This window comes from Ascaphus truei, chromosome 4 (genome assembly GCF_040206685.1).
Source record: "Ascaphus truei isolate aAscTru1 chromosome 4, aAscTru1.hap1, whole genome shotgun sequence".
NCBI classification, from domain to species: Eukaryota; Metazoa; Chordata; class Amphibia; order Anura; family Ascaphidae; genus Ascaphus; species Ascaphus truei.
The window spans coordinates 404,346,153-404,362,616 of NC_134486.1; the positions used below are offsets into that span (position 1 = coordinate 404,346,153).

Below are 16,464 nucleotides of genomic sequence, written 5' to 3' on the forward strand. Positions count from 1 at the left end.
GGTCACGGGGCCTTGAAGATGAATTCACTACGTTATGCTTTGGCTAGTAGGCTAGAAGTCTGGTGATGTAGAAATATGCCGTTATTCGTGGAAACAAAATGCATTCTTTATACATTTGTATACTTTTTATTGCATCAACTTTAAAACAAATCAAACAAAGGTACTGTAAAAAAAAATCTATTTCCAGAGGAGTTTTATGTACTGTATGGAAGACAAAGAAGAAAACCTGCAGCATACCAAGTTACACCCACTGCCAACCCATCATAGTTAGTGTGCTGTATGATATACTCTTAGAGATGTAGCATGCATTATTGACTACATCTGTGTTATACAGTGTGCCAGCAACAAGTCCCTGGTAACATAAACTACATCTGTGTAGCCATCTGCAAGCCAACAAATCAACAAAGCTACTTTTCATGTACCACTCATCCCTTTCGCTGCCAAAGAGGACAGCAATGGATTGCACTGGAACACTGGACTTTGCAATGCATTGCTGAGCCCTCTGTCACCATCGGGTTAATACAAAACAAATGGCAACGTTAGTTACATTTCCAGAGAAGGCAGAATAATAGGCTCCATTGTGGCAACTCTCTGGACTTCTGTCATCCAGAAGGATATTGCTTAGTGGGAAAATGTTTTTTTTTTAAAGGGGACTTTTATTCAAATTTAGGAAGATATTACACGTATCTCGTTTCTGAAATCAGGATGTCTCGTATGCTTGGAACCTTACAGAGAGAGCTACTGCTCTATAATAGGCTTACCAAGTTACTTGGAACAGAAGGGCCTTCAGGCAAAGGCAATCAGAGCCAGCGCTCATCAGGAGACGGCAGAGAGCCAGAAATAGAAGGGAAGGCCTATCCATGCGGACACTATTCTCTGTCAGCACTGCCTCATCCTTCTCTAAGTCGTGACACGGTATTTTCAGTCAGTGCTCAAATGACACAATGTAGGCTATTGGCCTTGTAATTCAGGATTAAGATCAAATGCTCTGAACATAAAACAAATAGCATTAAATGCATTTTACTACACACACACGTTTCTTGAAATACTTCAATCAACCTCAGAAATTAAAATTAATAACCCATTACATTTGTCATAACCTATAGCACCGCAGAATAGAGAGGGATCTACTGTACGTATCAGGGCGATTTGGGAGCAAAAGCAGGGCATTCTATTTAGGTCCTGTTAATGAGCGATAATGATTCTTACACTTTGTCTGAATGAGCCAGTTTATAACTTCCTATTTCTTGGGAAAGATTTCCGCTTGCATTAGAAGCGTTGCAGATAACATTGATGCCTGATTATTCCCCTTGCCACTTATACATTACAGAACCCTGGCTTAACATTAAAATCATTTTTTTTCCAGTTCTACAAGACAGGGGTGCTTATCTCCAGTCCTCCCCCCCCCCCCCAACAGGCCAGGTTTTTAGGATATCCTTACTTCCTCACTAGGGGTGCAAAGGGGCTTCTCCAAAAATACTGGACTCAATGGTGAAAGGTGCGTCAGGTCACTATGTCCAGGGAGGTAATACCGGACACATACATGTCCAGTATTACAGTACCTCATTTTTTACTGGACAGAGTATCCAAATACAGGACAGTCCAGTTCAATACCGGACACCTGGCAACCCTATTCAGCACAGGTGGCTCAATCAGTGGCTCAGTCTTCGACTGAGCCTCTGATTGAGCCACCTGTGCTGAAGCTGGGATATCCTGAAAACCTGGCCTGTTGGGGAGACTGGAGGACTGTAGTTGAGCACGCCTGCTCTGATGTACGGATCTGTCACTTGTTTAACAAACTGTGGGGGGTTTTGGCACGTGGCCTATTACATGTTCTCAAAGAGCAGTACATCTGTTGAATTGTGTGTCCTCAAGTTGCTTTGTTCATAATGTTCAGTTGGGTGGAGGTGCAACTCTAACACATGACATTTATTGTGTGGGCTTATCCTAAATGTCACCTGCCTTTTATTCAATATGCTACAGTTTTGATAATAATTTCCGTTGTCATAGTTTTTGTGCGGTGATCTCATGGCCATATAAATGAAATCACAGAATGTACTTCTTCTAATGGTCACTGGGGCGATATAGCATAACCCCCATATACAGTACTTTGGAAGAAAACAATTGTGTTTCATGTTCGGTAAGGCGGAAAATCTCTCCATTAACACAAATCCACGCATAATTAGCAGATATCTTCGTGATAAATAGTGATATTCGCCGTGCAATTTAATCAGATGAAGAAATTTAAAAAAATTATATTTTTTTAAAATGTTTTTTTTGAGGCGATGTTAAGTGACATTTCAGATGTTTTATACAGAATGTAATTTCAATGTATTATTACACAACCACAATGGAGATCTGAGGAACGTGTAATACATGTCAGACAGTGACCATTAGAATCATCTCACAAGCTTCTCTGAAAGGCATTTGACCAGGACTGGTGCCTGGAATCGATGACTAGTTCTGTAGTGAGTAAGAGTCAAGAGACAAATGATCATTGTTCTCACACTTGAATAGTCCTTCGGACAAGTTCTGTTACACACTATTCATTTGATCACGTATTCCTGTAGATTTTTTTTTTATTTGAGGATTAGTGGAAGCTGCTAAAAGGAGACGTAACCTTTCAATTGCTGTGGTTAAATATTAGAGGCTTGATGTTTATATAAATATAATTGCATCGGGAAAGCCGTTGAGATACAGGCATACCCCGCATTAACGTACGCAATGGGACCGGAGCATGTATGTAAAGCGAAAATGTACTTAAAGTGAAGCACTACCTTTTCCCCACTTATCGATGCATGTACTGTACTGCAATCGTCATATACGTGCAGAACTGATGTAAATAATGCATTTGTAACAGGCTCTATAGTCTCCCCGCTTGCGCACAGCTTCGGTACAGGTAAGGAGATGGTATTGCTGTTTAGGACATGACAGGTGCATGCGCGAGCTGCTGTTTGCCTATTGGGCGATATGTACTTACTCGCGAGTGTACAGTACTTAAAGTGAGTGTCCTTAAACCAGGGTATGCCTGTATTGTAGTTAATCTATCATTTCTCAATGACTTGCAATTCAAATTCTATTCTTAAAATAGGGTCATTTTTCTTTTTTTTCCATGAGAAGGATTTTGTTTATAGGATACTGTAAGAGGGAGAGGTGGAGGGGGGTGTACAGAACAAAGAGGAAGATGGGGGTCACAGAACAAATTTGATAGCAGTAAAGTACAGTTGGGGGAGGGTACGGGCTACAGGATTTACAATTGCATAATATATTACTCCAACACTATCTCACACAGACGTTAGGAGCCTTCAAGGGTTAACACTATGTGCTTAGGAAGGGTAACGCGCATAGCCTGTCACCTAACCTGGTACAGGAGGACTAAGTGTAATCCAACAAAAGACAGAAAAGATCCAATATGACAGATTATTTAGTACATTACTATGTATTTTATCTATATTCTTTCTTCATAAATATGGCTCTTTTAGTTCAGTACTCCGGCCAAACTAGTTTAAGCCGGCGACCACGTCACGGTAACGCCATTTCTACACTACTAATATTATACTGTCTCTTATGTATTTCTTCCACTGCATAGAGAGACGAGGACACAAAACACTGCAGCCATCAGCATGGAGCGCGTAACATGAGTGAGGTGCCCAAAGGGTTAGAATGTAAGAAGCACTAAGTGTGCTGTCCTCAGAGACTTGAACATTTTACCGGGCACCACACTAGCCCCCTCTTCTGAGGCTTTTTTTCAGTGTGTGCTGCCATATTTATTTATGTATTATTATTTTATTTATTTTCTCTCTTTCGATACATCTCCACCTACCTCTCTCTCTCTCTCTCTCTCTCTCTCTCTCTCTCTCTCCCTCCCTCTCTCTCTCGATACATCTCCACCTCTCTCTCTCTCGATACATCTCCACCTCTCTCTCTCTATCTCTCTCTCTCTTGATACATCTCCACCTCTCTCTCTCGATACATTTCAACCTCCTCTCTCTCGATACATCTCCACCTCTCTCTCGATACATCTCCACCTCTCTCTCGATACATTTCAACCTCCTCTCTCTCGATACATCTCCACCTCTCTCGATACATTTCCACCTCCTCTCTCTCGATACATCTCCACCTCTCTCTCGATACATCTCCACCTCGCTCCTGGTGGGAAGACATCTCGTAATAGACTATTTATTCACATGTGTGTTCCAGGACCCGCTGGTTAAGTGGGATTGGCGAGCTTAAAACGATATATTGTGTCATTTGGAGTGCCACTGGGTTTGTTACCTTAAGTATACAACAAGAGACAAAAAGGCCCCCAATGTTACATCCAACATGATAAATTATTTAGTACATTACTAAGTATTTTATTTATATTATTTCTTCATAAATATGGGTAATTTAGTTCAATCTATGCTCAAAAAACACCCCCCCTGGGTTTGATGTAGTGACTACGTCCTGGGGCACCCAAAGACTAAATTATTTTCTCCCTTGGCACTTTTTTTATGACTACCCTTATCCTTCTGCGGTGAGACGTTGAGGGGTCTTTTTGAGTGCATTACCAAATGGCTTTATTTTCAATGTGTGAATAGTTATTTTCTTGCTAATGCTACATCCTTCTTTTGCATCCCCCTTTCACGTATATGATGTTGATGCTTTGAACAAGTAGAGCAAGGTTATTGCCTGTTATAGGTATTTTTTATAAAGGAGAGAGATTTCCACAGTGCCTCTCTCCCACCCTCGCCCTCTTTTACTGTTCCTCCCTCTCCACCACTGTCTCCTATCCTCAATAATAGCTCGGTGTAGAGTTGGATGACCTTTCCTGCTCATGGCAGGATATCTATACACAAATGCCATAGTAAATTATTAATGTCGACAGCCAGGCGTGGGGAAAAAAAGAGGCTGAGATTTCACCTGTGGACTCCTATCTATTATTTTATTGAATAACGTGAATACATCATTTTGTGTGACCTGCTCATTCACCTGCTAAATTTGCACAGTACAGAATTTGGAACGCCAAACTAAATTGATAGCTACATACTGTAACACTTTACTCAATGTTTTCACATGCGAGGGTTCTTGAAGCTGCAGACAAAGCAATATTCTACATGTGTTTTTTTTTTTTTTTATAAATCAGTTCTGTACTACTGTATGAGAAAATACTTGTAGCATTTTTTTAAACAACTCTGAATTACATTGTTAACGTATTATAATGTAACAAGTATTTTTGTTTCTATAGCAACCATTTACAAAGTCACACCCCCATCCTCTTCTGAAACAGGCTCTGGCACACCCCTTTTTGAGCCCTGCCCTCTCTCTAGCAGTGCACCAAGTCTATCTAGTGACTGCCTGGTCACATGATCTTCCCCACAGAACTTTGCATCTTTAGTCCTCTTCTGCTGCACTGACAGCCATTTAGTGAACCCCAGAGCCGAATCTTCACCAATTGATCGTCAACTTAGCTAATTACAGTACTTATTGTGTGGATTGTATTGATGCACATATTAAAGGGGGAAAAATATATATATTGAAAAAAAAACGGCAGCTTGCACTGCAGCTTTAAATAAATGAAAGATGTTTTCGGGGCCCCTCTGTTCTCATCTGCAGTTTAATCTGTGTGACCCAGCTCTGCACGGGGTGATGCAGAGTACCTGTGGGAGACACACACTTGTGCTCATGGGTTTCCTCTTTTTGCTATTGCTCTGTTGTTTTGGCTTCTGATGTAGCCTCATCAGGTTGAGGACGCTTATACGCAGTGTTCGACAAACATATATATTTGCTCGCCCCGGGCGAGTGGATTTAACATCGTGGCGAGCTCCTATTGGCCCAAGCAGCACACGTGTGGTACTAGGTGGCGAGTAGATTTTTTTGTTCGGCGAGTAGATTTTTTGGTGATATGTCGACCACTGATTATACGTGTATCACCAGTCAGTTGGTGCTAATGCAGATCCAGTTGGAGGTTGATTCTCATTGCTTGACTCCTTTAATGTTCCTTCAGATCGGGGTTTGGAAGATGCCTGCAGGTCTGGTGGTCCGGGGCAGGTTTAAAGGTGTTAAATAGCCGTGGTGGCTGGTTTGGGGTTTAGTGCAGGGTAACCTTGCCAGGCGGGGCTCAGTGGTACGGTCGTGCCTGGTGGTGGCATGGTTGGCGAATGGGCAGAGCTCATTGTGCTTGGAGAACCTGGGGCCCATCACGTGGCGGACGTTGGTTCAGCTGAGCAGCTGGGACTTTGGGCGGTTCTGACTGGCAGGCCATGATTTAAGCGTCATTACAGTACCTGTTGGTGGAGCGCTCCGACAGGGTTAGCACCTCCCCTTTGCTGTATTTGAATAAAAGCCGCGCCCATTGTACCCTAAGGTGGGCCCTGCTGGGAGAGGGTGGCGAGTTGTTGAGCTTTGGGGAGTTTGAGTTATTGAGCTAGGAGGGGGCATTGGGCAAATGAGCCCAAGTGAGCACAGCAGAGGAAGGGGCCAACAGGCGACCAGAAGTTAAGCCTCACCTCGGAATTGGCCAGCCAGGCCTGGGATAGTTTTCCTGACTCTCCGCCCCTGTCGGTGGCCCCGGTTACACCACAAGGTATTGTTTGCAGTAGTTTTTTTATTTTTTATTTACATACTAGTTAAAGTGCCCGGCTTTGCACAGGTTGCAGTAATCCATATTACTAATAATACATTGTGTGTAGGTGTATAGTAATTACCCTATTGTACATGTGTGGTGCAGCCCTGCAACCCTGAGCTGGTTCCTGGCTGCAGCCATCTCCCCCTCTCTCTATCCCCCCTTCTCTCTCTATCCCCCCTTATCTCTCTCTATCCCCTCTTCTCTCACTCTCTCTCCCCCTTCCCCTGTATTTAAATAGAAGATAGATTAAGCTATTCTTTCCCCACCTTCTCTCCCTCTTCTCCCTCTCCCCCTCCTTCACCCTCTCCCCCTAATTCTCCCCCTCCTCCCTCTCTCCCCCTCCCTCCCCTCCCTCTCTCCCCCTCCCTCCCCTCCCTCTCTCCCCCTCCCTCCCCTCCCTCTCTCCCCCTCCCTCCCCTCCCTCTCTCCCCCTCCCTCTCTCCCCCTCCCTCTCTCCCCCTCCCTCCCCTCCCTCTCTCCCCCTCCCTCCCCTCCCTCTCTCCCCCTCTCCCCCTCCCTCCCCTCCCTCTCTCCCCCTCCCTCTTCTCCTTTTCCTCCCTCTTCTCCATTTCCCACTCTCTCTTCTCCCTCTCCCCCTTCTTCCTATCCCCCTTTTCCATCTCCCCTTGCCTCTTCTCCCTCTCCCCCCTCCTCTCACCCATCTTCCTCCTCCTCCTCCCTCTCCCCGCTCCCTCTCCCACCTCTCTCCCCTCCTCCCTCTCTTCCCCTGCCCAACCTCGCCCCCCCCCCTTCTCCCCTATCCCTCATCAGGAGAAAAGTGCATGGTCACTCATGGGCTGGGAGCCCTAGAACAGATGCTCACTGGGGGGAGTACCACATTGGAGCGGCTCTAATGCCAATTCCACGCTAGGTACACCAGACCACCAGTTGTAGGGGCTAGAAGCACCCTGCGCAGGATGACAGGTAATGGTAGCCTAGATTAAAGGCGCCCCCTGAACCTAGCCCTGGTAGGGGTCATGAATTAACTCCTGGTATTGAGTGATGGAGGGTACTGTATGTTCCTGCCATAGTGGAAGCTATGGAAAGATAGTCAAAAGCCGTGTGTACCTCCTTGGTCAAACTGTATGGATCACAGGGAAGCTGTGTGTAAGGATGACTATGTCAATAAAACCAGTCCTGTTTGTGCCCAAGTTCCTGGCGCCCTTTATTACCATTTTCCCTCTACATCAAAGCTTACAACACCAGCACTCTGAGACAAGGTAATGTGAGTCTGTGCATAACACCTGCACTATACACAGTATTTCACTGGAACACCTCCTTTAAAGCCGGGCGAGGAGGGGTTACACCTGCTTCAGCACAAGTGGCTCAGTCAAAGATTGAGCCACTGATTGAGCCACCTGTGCTGAAGCAGGGGTATCCTGAATACCTGACCGGTTGGTGGCCCTTGAGGACTGGAGTTGGCCGCCCCTGCTCTAGGGGTTAAAGCAGACCTCAACTCACAGATTTTCTGTAAATCTCATCGATTTGAAGTCAGTCTCGTCAATTCTTTAGCCTTGGAGCCTCACTGGTTAAAAAAAACGCAGTACTTGTTTTAGACCAGAGCCCCCCAAATCCTCCAGATTTCCATCGTCGGTGGCTGACATCTCTGCTAAGGTATACATGAAACATCCTGCAGTGCTGAAGAGGTCCGCGCTGCATCTTCTGCTTTGCAATGTGTGGCAGGTGCACCTAGCACCGAATGTAATGAAGAGGCCGGACAATTCTGGGCTTGCTTCACCGGAAATACCTTTCAGTGCAAAAACACTGCTCCTTCCACAACCAAAACAGGAGCAGTTGTTCTGTAAACGAGCAAATTACACAGACTCGTTTCATTGTGCTTCCTCTGAGGCCGATGCTAATTAATGCTGCATCGCCATTTGGAGTCGGATCCCCAAGTGTAACGAGAGAAACAAATTAAACGCGTGTGTTAACGCTCTTCATATGGTAACACGCGAACACACACCTTGCATTCTTTCTTCGATCAGAGTATGTTTTGCAATATGCATACACATATATATTACAACAGCATCTAATCACATGTTTACAAAGGGACATGTTGGCATTGCTGTTGGTTGGGTCCATGTGTTGCCTGCAGTAGGCCAACTTGAGAGTGGCACTGTCTTTCCTCTTACCTACGCTCTGCATCCAGCAGCTGCTCCTGGCAGGTGCTCTCTCCCTTTATGGCAGATGGTGACAAAATTGGGGGTTTTGGCAGGTCTCAGGGCTCCCTTCACATCACACGTATCGGTGTGTATACAAACATGCACTTAAACGAGCTGTGTGCATTTGTAAATGTGACTATGTTAATCACTCCTAAGTAAATGGAGTTGTTGTGTTTTATTTGTATATGTGGGTATGAAAAAAGCAGAACTGAAATGGCCTGTCCAGCTGACATGGGTCCAAATGGCAGCCGTAATGTTCAGCCAGTGAGGTTTCTTTCGTTGCATCCTTTATAGGAGTAAGGTGAGCATCCCAGAAGAGCCCCCACTCTTTATCTGGTAGGTGGGGACATCCATTTAAAACGTATCTTTTTTTTACTCTAACCTGGGCTCGGGAATACAACTATTAAACTAAGCATGGCGAGTGGGAACTACAATATTGTAAAGGGAAGATATTACAGGGACAACATGTATATGCGTACCCGCAGACCGGACGCGATCTGCCGGTAAAATGGGAGGACAACCGGTATCTTTGCCCCCCGACATTGTAAACATGTTTTGAACACACATCCACCCAAATACCCCCCTTTATACTCCGACTCCCGAAATCCCGGGTTTATTGAACAACAGTAAGGGTTATAATACACACAGTGTCCCCAGCTTATGGTGCTACTAAGTTACCGGGGACCCACGGTTTTTCGGGGTAACCAGTCAGGCTTCACCTTTATTATGAAGACTAGCTACCCCCTATCGTCACAATCCTGTAATAGGTAAGCATCCTAGAATAGCTCCCACTCTTTATACTGCACATATAATATATATATAAATATATATATATATATACAGCTAAACCCCGTTATAACGCGATTCGGTTATAACGCGGTTTTCCCGTGGCTCCCGTTTTTACAAAAAAAATTAAAAAAATTTTTTTTTCTTTTTTTTTTACTGCACACACTGCACACACTGCACACACTCACTGCACACACACTGCTCATTGCTCACACTGCCACACTGCACACACACTGCACACACACTGCTCATTGCTCACACTGACACACTGCACACACACTGCACACTGCACACACACTGCTCATTGCTCACACTGCACACACTGACACACTGCACACACACTGCACACTGCACACACACTGCTCATTGGACACACTGCACACACACTGCACACTGCACACACACTGCTCATTGGACACACTGCACACACACTGCACACTGCACACACACTGCTCATTGCTCACACTGCACACACTGACACACTGCACACACACTGCACACTGCACACACACTGCTCATTGCTCACACTGCACACACTGACACACTGCACACACACTGCACACTGCACACACACTGCTCATTGGACACACTGCACACACACTGCACACTGCACACACACTGCTCATTGCTCACACTGCACACACTGACACACTGCACACACACTGCTCATTGGACACACTGCACACACACTGCACACTGCACACACACTGCTCATTGCTCACACTGCACACACTGACACACTGCACACACACTGCTCATTGGACACACTGCACACTGCACACACACTGCTCATTGCTCACACTGCACACACTGACACACTGCACACACACTGTACACTGCACACACACTCCTCATTGCTCACACTGCACACACACTCACACACACTCACACACACTTACGCACACGCACACACACGCACTCACACACACTCCCACGCACACTTACGCACACTCACACACACTCACACACACTTAGACACTCACAGACACTCACAGACACTCACACACTCTTACACACACTTACACACACTTACACACACTTACACACACACTCAGACACTTACACACACTCACACCCACATACACACACCCATATACACACACACACTTTCTCTCCCATATATACATACACACACACACTCTCTCACTCTACACAGACGGGGGGTGGGGTCGGAGCACAGGAAAGGCCGCGACCAGCACCACCACCCGCTCCCCCCCCCCTCCTCCCGCGCAGGCAGCGGGAGCGCCAGGGACAGCGGTGGGGAGAAGAAACCCCCCGCTACCACCTCCATGCAGGCAGCGGGATCTGAGGTAAGCGGCGACCTGAGGGACATCCCCGCTCTCATCTCCTGCCCCGCGGGCTGTCACGCGGTGACAGGGGGAAGCGGGGACAGGAGGGACATCCCTGCTCCCATCTCCTGCCCCGCGGCCTGTCACGCGGTGACAGGGGGAAGCGGGGACAGGAGGGACATCCCCGCTCCCATCTCCTGCCCCGCGGCCTGTCACGCGGTGACAGGGGGAAGCGGGGACAGGAGGGACATCCCCGCTCCCATCTCCTGCCCCGCGGCCTGTCACGCGGTGACAGGGGGAAGCGGGGACAGGAGGGACATCCCCGCTCCCATCTCCTGCCCCGCGGCCTGTCCCGCGGTGACAGGGGGAAGCGGGGACAGGAGGGACATCCCCGCTCCCATCTCCTGCCCCGCGGCCTGTCCCGCGGTGACAGGGGGAAGCGGGGAGCGGAGGGACATGCCCGCTCCCATCTCCTGTCCCGCGGGATGAATATGCGCTAAAGCGCGGCGGCCATTTTTTTTTCTCGCGACTTCGTTAGTAACGCGGTGGTCTCGGGGTGGACCCCGAGACCCGCGTTATAACGGGGTTTAGCTGTATATATATATATATATATATATACACACACACACACACATACTGTGTTGTAAGGCTATGCCACAGTAAGGCCGCGAGCATGGTCAGCGATTAGGTGCTGAGCCGCGCTCACGCTCGGCAGTGAGCCCTTTCAGCCGCAATGAGAGCGGCTTTAGCAGGGGCTCGCGCACACTTCCGCAGGCGTGCGGAAGCGTAGCCGATATTAATTTTTGAGTTTGAGCGCTCACGGGAGCGCAGGGCCGGTCACGGGAGCGGTTCGCCCAATGAGGGCGAACCAGCTCCATGACATCACTGGCCCGCCCCCTCCCCCCCCGGACGGCGCACGAGCCAAGGCCAGGGAAAGCACCCACTTTCTCTCAGCCTCAGCGCGCCTCCGCACGGCTGGAGTCACCATGGACTCAGCCTAAGTACTGTATCACCACTGGGATTTCAGGCTGGGCTATGTGAGGAGGTCTTGGCCCTAAAAAGCCCCTGCCGCCCTTCTTATCCAGACAAACAATCTTTTATTGAACATTAGAAGCAAACCGCAACTTCACCTGACAGCAGGGTTCCTACTTGTGTTAGGATGGGCTCTCGTCCAGATGTAGCACTCCCGCTAACACAAAATACAGCCTCAAATAATACGTATGTTATCGCCCAGATGATTATCCCTCCCCCCAACCCAAAATACAGCCTAATATAACACGTACGTTATCCCCTTAACCATTGTCATCAATAGAGCTACCGTTAAATATCGCACCAGAATGAATGCATCGACGTTTACTACATCTGTAACTTTCCCTCTTGCAGCAGCATCAGGTAATCTCGCTCAACGGCTTCTCCACACACCTATGTTCGTGTAATGCCTGTCCTTCCTGTTTGAAGTGGGAGTCCTATTGCCCAACAGGCTGACAATCCCAGCAGTAAAGCGCTGCACCTTTTGAGGTCAGAGGCTCCTGTCAGCTAGCTTGCCCTCCTTGTTATTCCTAGCCACACCCAGCAGGGACCTCCCTGTTATATTTAAGCCCATACAACTGACCAAGCGGAGCCCTAAGATAGCTCTATCGGAGTTAAGCAATTGGTGCCCTAATTAATGGCTACATATAGGTAGATATAGTATATACAGTATGTATGTATATGATTGTGTGTGTATATTGTGTCACACACGTGTAAAAATGTATCATAACCTATGAAGGATGTATTGATTGGCGACTTTATTTGTTGTTGCAATACCGCAGCTTATTGTCCTTTATAATGTATATCCCACCCCCCTCCCTCTTTTTCTCTCCCTCCCTCCTTTAATTTTGCTGTTCATTTCAAAAAAATTACCAAGCCAACATAATCATATAAATATGACATCTGGCTTCAAAAAGGCTGCCAAGTCACTGCTGTTCCAAAGTTGGCACAAGGACACATCAGATGGGATCGTGTATGCTTCTTAAGGAAGCTCTTTTACAGTATATGGGGAGGTGGAGGGGAACTGAGGTTGAGCTTGAAGGACAGGGGCAGTGAGCTCTTTCATTGATGAGCACAACACCTCCTTATTTGCAGGAACAGTACGAATATTCAACAGCTGGAAGTAACACATCCAATAAGCCTTTTGTGTGTCTACTTTCGGAAAATAAAAACTGCTACTAGGATGCTTTATGGTTCAGTTACTGTTGTTACACAAGAAAATACGGCTCCATCAACAGTTTGGAAATCCACCTTCCCATTCTGTTGAGAATACATAATCTAAATAAGAATATATTTGGTGAAAGGTTCCAGATGTTAGTTATCGGTGATTTGGCGGCTGCTTCACTCATTAGCATTACCCTCTTATAGACTTTAATGGAGCCTTGCTCCCCTGCTACCCTGCCTTTTCCCATTATCTCTTAGCAGACAATGTACTGTATGAGTACAGCCAAGGATTATTTTGCTTCAAATCCATTTTAACATGGTGCATACGCATATGCTTATGCCTGCCGCATTACACAGCTTTTCAGCACAGTCAGGGTTAAAGAAGTGCATAGCCAGTAACCCTACCCACAGACAGCTGTTTAGGCCTTTTGGGTCTAATCAGTGTGAGGCTGGTTATACTGGCTTTACAATGTGAAGCTGGGATAGGTTTCAGTCACACATTATATAAGTTACGGTGGGTAAACAAGTGACAAAAACCCTCCACGGTTAATTAAGATACAGTTGTGGGTCCGGAATCTCACTGATTTGGTTCCTTGAGGGTGACGTTGCTGAAGTTCCATATTTTAGAAGTATATACTGACTAGAACCAGACCCTCCAACTGTACGGATTTTGGCTGTTCCAGGACTGTGTTGCTTGACTGTGTACCAGCCCCCCAAGCAATGTGGCTAATCACTCTTCAGCAATGCAGCCCACGTGGCCTCACTTCGTGGCCAGCCCATCATGATCGCAGCGGCCCCTTTTGTGTTCAAGCACCCAGATTGAGTGCTGCTGGGTGGCATGGCTGCTCTGCGCCCGGGTTCTTCTGCTAGTCCCTGCTGGGACTCCAGTGAGTGGGAAGGAGTCTGCAAATTATAATGTGGAGGGATACAGGGATGTGTAAAAACATTGAGTGGGATGAGGGATATTCTATTAGTGGTGGTGGGTGTTGGGTTATAGAAAAGACTTGTGGGGTTGTCATAGATGCACGGTACTTATTTTCATCTGGGAAATGTTGGAGGATATGCAGGGAGAAGGAGTGGCTTGGTGAGTAAAGACACTGACTGGCACTGAGCTTGGAGCAGGGGAGCCTGATTCAATTCCCGGTGTCGGCTCCTTGTGACTTGGGCAAGTTACTTTATCTGCCTGTGCCTCAGGCACCAAAAAACATAGATTGTAATCTCCACGGGGCAGGGACCTGTGCCTGCAAAATGTCTCTGTAAAGCCCTACGTAAAACTAGCAGCGCTATACAAGAACATGCTATTATTAATATTCTTAATAATCATCATCGTCATCATCATCATCATCAACCATTCCTGGCAGTGAAAGGGTTAAAGAAAACTATTATTTAAAAAAAAAAAATTTTTTATGTAGTCTCAAAGCATTTTAAGGGATATGAATGCATGATACAGGAGCAATGCAGAATTCTTTCTAAAATAAGATGAGAAAGCAAAAATTGCAAATGTTCAGAGGAAGCCCTCTTGTATTTGGGATGTAATGTAAGGCCTAAAATAGAATTCAAATAAAATGTTTCAGAAAAAAAAAACAAAAAAAAAACCTGCCATTAGAGATGATTTGTAATTCATTAGTAACGCAGTTCATCATTTCAAACATTGCATATTCAGGGTGATTGCCTCCTAATAGGACAATATGTACAGATGTAGCAGGCGTTATTGCACCCGTCCTTTTTCGTGGTCCACACCTTTTTTATTTTTGCACGTGGCCAATTAATTTACAATGCTCCCGCTGCAATGCACCAGCCGGGGCAATAACGGCTGCTACTGTACATCTGTATATATACCCCAATTTAATATTGAATGCTGCAATGTTCCTCAAATACATGTTGTCTGCATTTTCAGGAGATATTTTATGTAGTGGGTGTATATATCCTGTGTAACTCTTAATGTTCGGAAGGGGTGCGCTCGTGGTGCTGCAGTAAGCCGCCGCAGGCGCACATCCAGCTGGAACCACGCACAGGGAGGGCTTGTGATGCAAATCAAAGAGGAAAGATCTGGCGTCCCACTGCTCTTGCTCAAAACAGTTTAAAGGGCGATTGAAGGAGAGCAACGTGTGGGTCCTCACCAGGACCTTTATCCAGTTGATATCTTGATAAAGGTCCCGGTGAGAACCGAAATGTCCATCTCCTTCAATAACCCTTTTACGGTTTTTGATCCAGACCAGTGGAGCACCATTTTTTTTCTACTGTGTGTGTGTACTGTATGTCTTTATTTGTATAGCGCCATTAATGTACATAGCGCTTCACAGCAATAATACACGTGACAATCATAAATAATAAATAATACAAATAACACATAAAGGGGGGAAGGGCTTCGGACGTAAAAGTAACTGTAGCCGGGACCCGTTGGAATCCGCAGGGGGATGTAGCCGGGACCCATTGGAATCCGCAGGGGGATGTAGCCGGGACCCATTGGAATCCGCAGGGGGGAGGATGTAGCCGGGACCCCCTTTTTCCACCCGTTTGTTGTATGGTTGGCAATGTTGCAGTTAGGGAACACTCCGATAATGGAGGTTCCGCGCAAGGGAGCCGCCATGTTGTGGTTGGCGCCAGCACGGACTTAGCCTAGCAGAGGTTGCACATGGGCAGAGCGAGGGTAAGAAAGCCCGCGAAGGAGTTAGCGCACGACGAGTCCCAGCAGCCCCTGAGGGTCCCCGTGATGCGCCTGGGCCAATGAGGTGCGAGACCAGGAGGAAAAGGACGTGGTTGCGCGCACGAGTGTTCAGAGTTGGTTGGAGAGGAGAAGGAGCTTCGGTGTGGGGAGGCAGACCGCCCCCCTACGTAGGCCGCATGCCCCAGGCCCAGTTAGGCCCTGAGTCCCCGTAGAGACAAGCGGAGCTAGGGACTGGCCATAGTCAGGTTCCGGTTCCCTTATTGCCACATTATTACCGCTGGGACAGTTCTAAGTTGGCGGGAGGTCTGGGCGCAGACCCCGCTATCAAGCCGCAGCGTGTCTGGGTGGGATCGCCCTAGACACCGACGGGTGACGTCATCAACACCTCGCTGATCCTTTGTGAAGATTGTAGCCGCACCGAGTACTGGAGTGCCCGGCCGGTAATTCTAAAGTGCACCAACGGTACCATCCTTCATTCAGGACACAGTGGCTGCGCAGTCACACTCACACACACACACATTCATTGACTCACTTGAGGGTGGGGAAACTATTCCCAAGGGGAACTGGACACAGGGTGGGATCACCCGGTGAAGGGAGAAGGGAGGGTGAGCGTTCACGAGACGCCGAGTATAGTGTCTCCTCTAGGGAGGGACACCTGTTGGTATAATCCCTATGGTATATGCAAGTAAAGTTAAAGGATATCGCTGTGTGTGGGTGTGTTGTATATAAGTCCTGCGAAGACCCACTTCCCCTCGGGCG

At 47.1% G+C, this 16,464-nt stretch overlaps 1 protein-coding gene across 7 annotated transcripts in view; it reads left to right on the plus strand.

The window, feature by feature from the left end:
• The window catches only part of MSRA (methionine sulfoxide reductase A), a 442,168-nt gene that overhangs the window by 407,310 nt on the left and 18,394 nt on the right, over positions 1-16,464 (plus strand). Inside the window, exon 7 of one of the 7 annotated variants that reach the window (XM_075598688.1) lies at positions 3,590-3,665. The exons of the other annotated variants lie outside the window; for them this stretch is intronic. Coding sequence (XP_075454803.1) covers positions 3,590-3,665 — 76 coding nt within the window. The remainder of the gene's footprint in view (positions 1-3,589; positions 3,666-16,464) is intronic. 7 annotated transcript variants of the gene reach the window in all.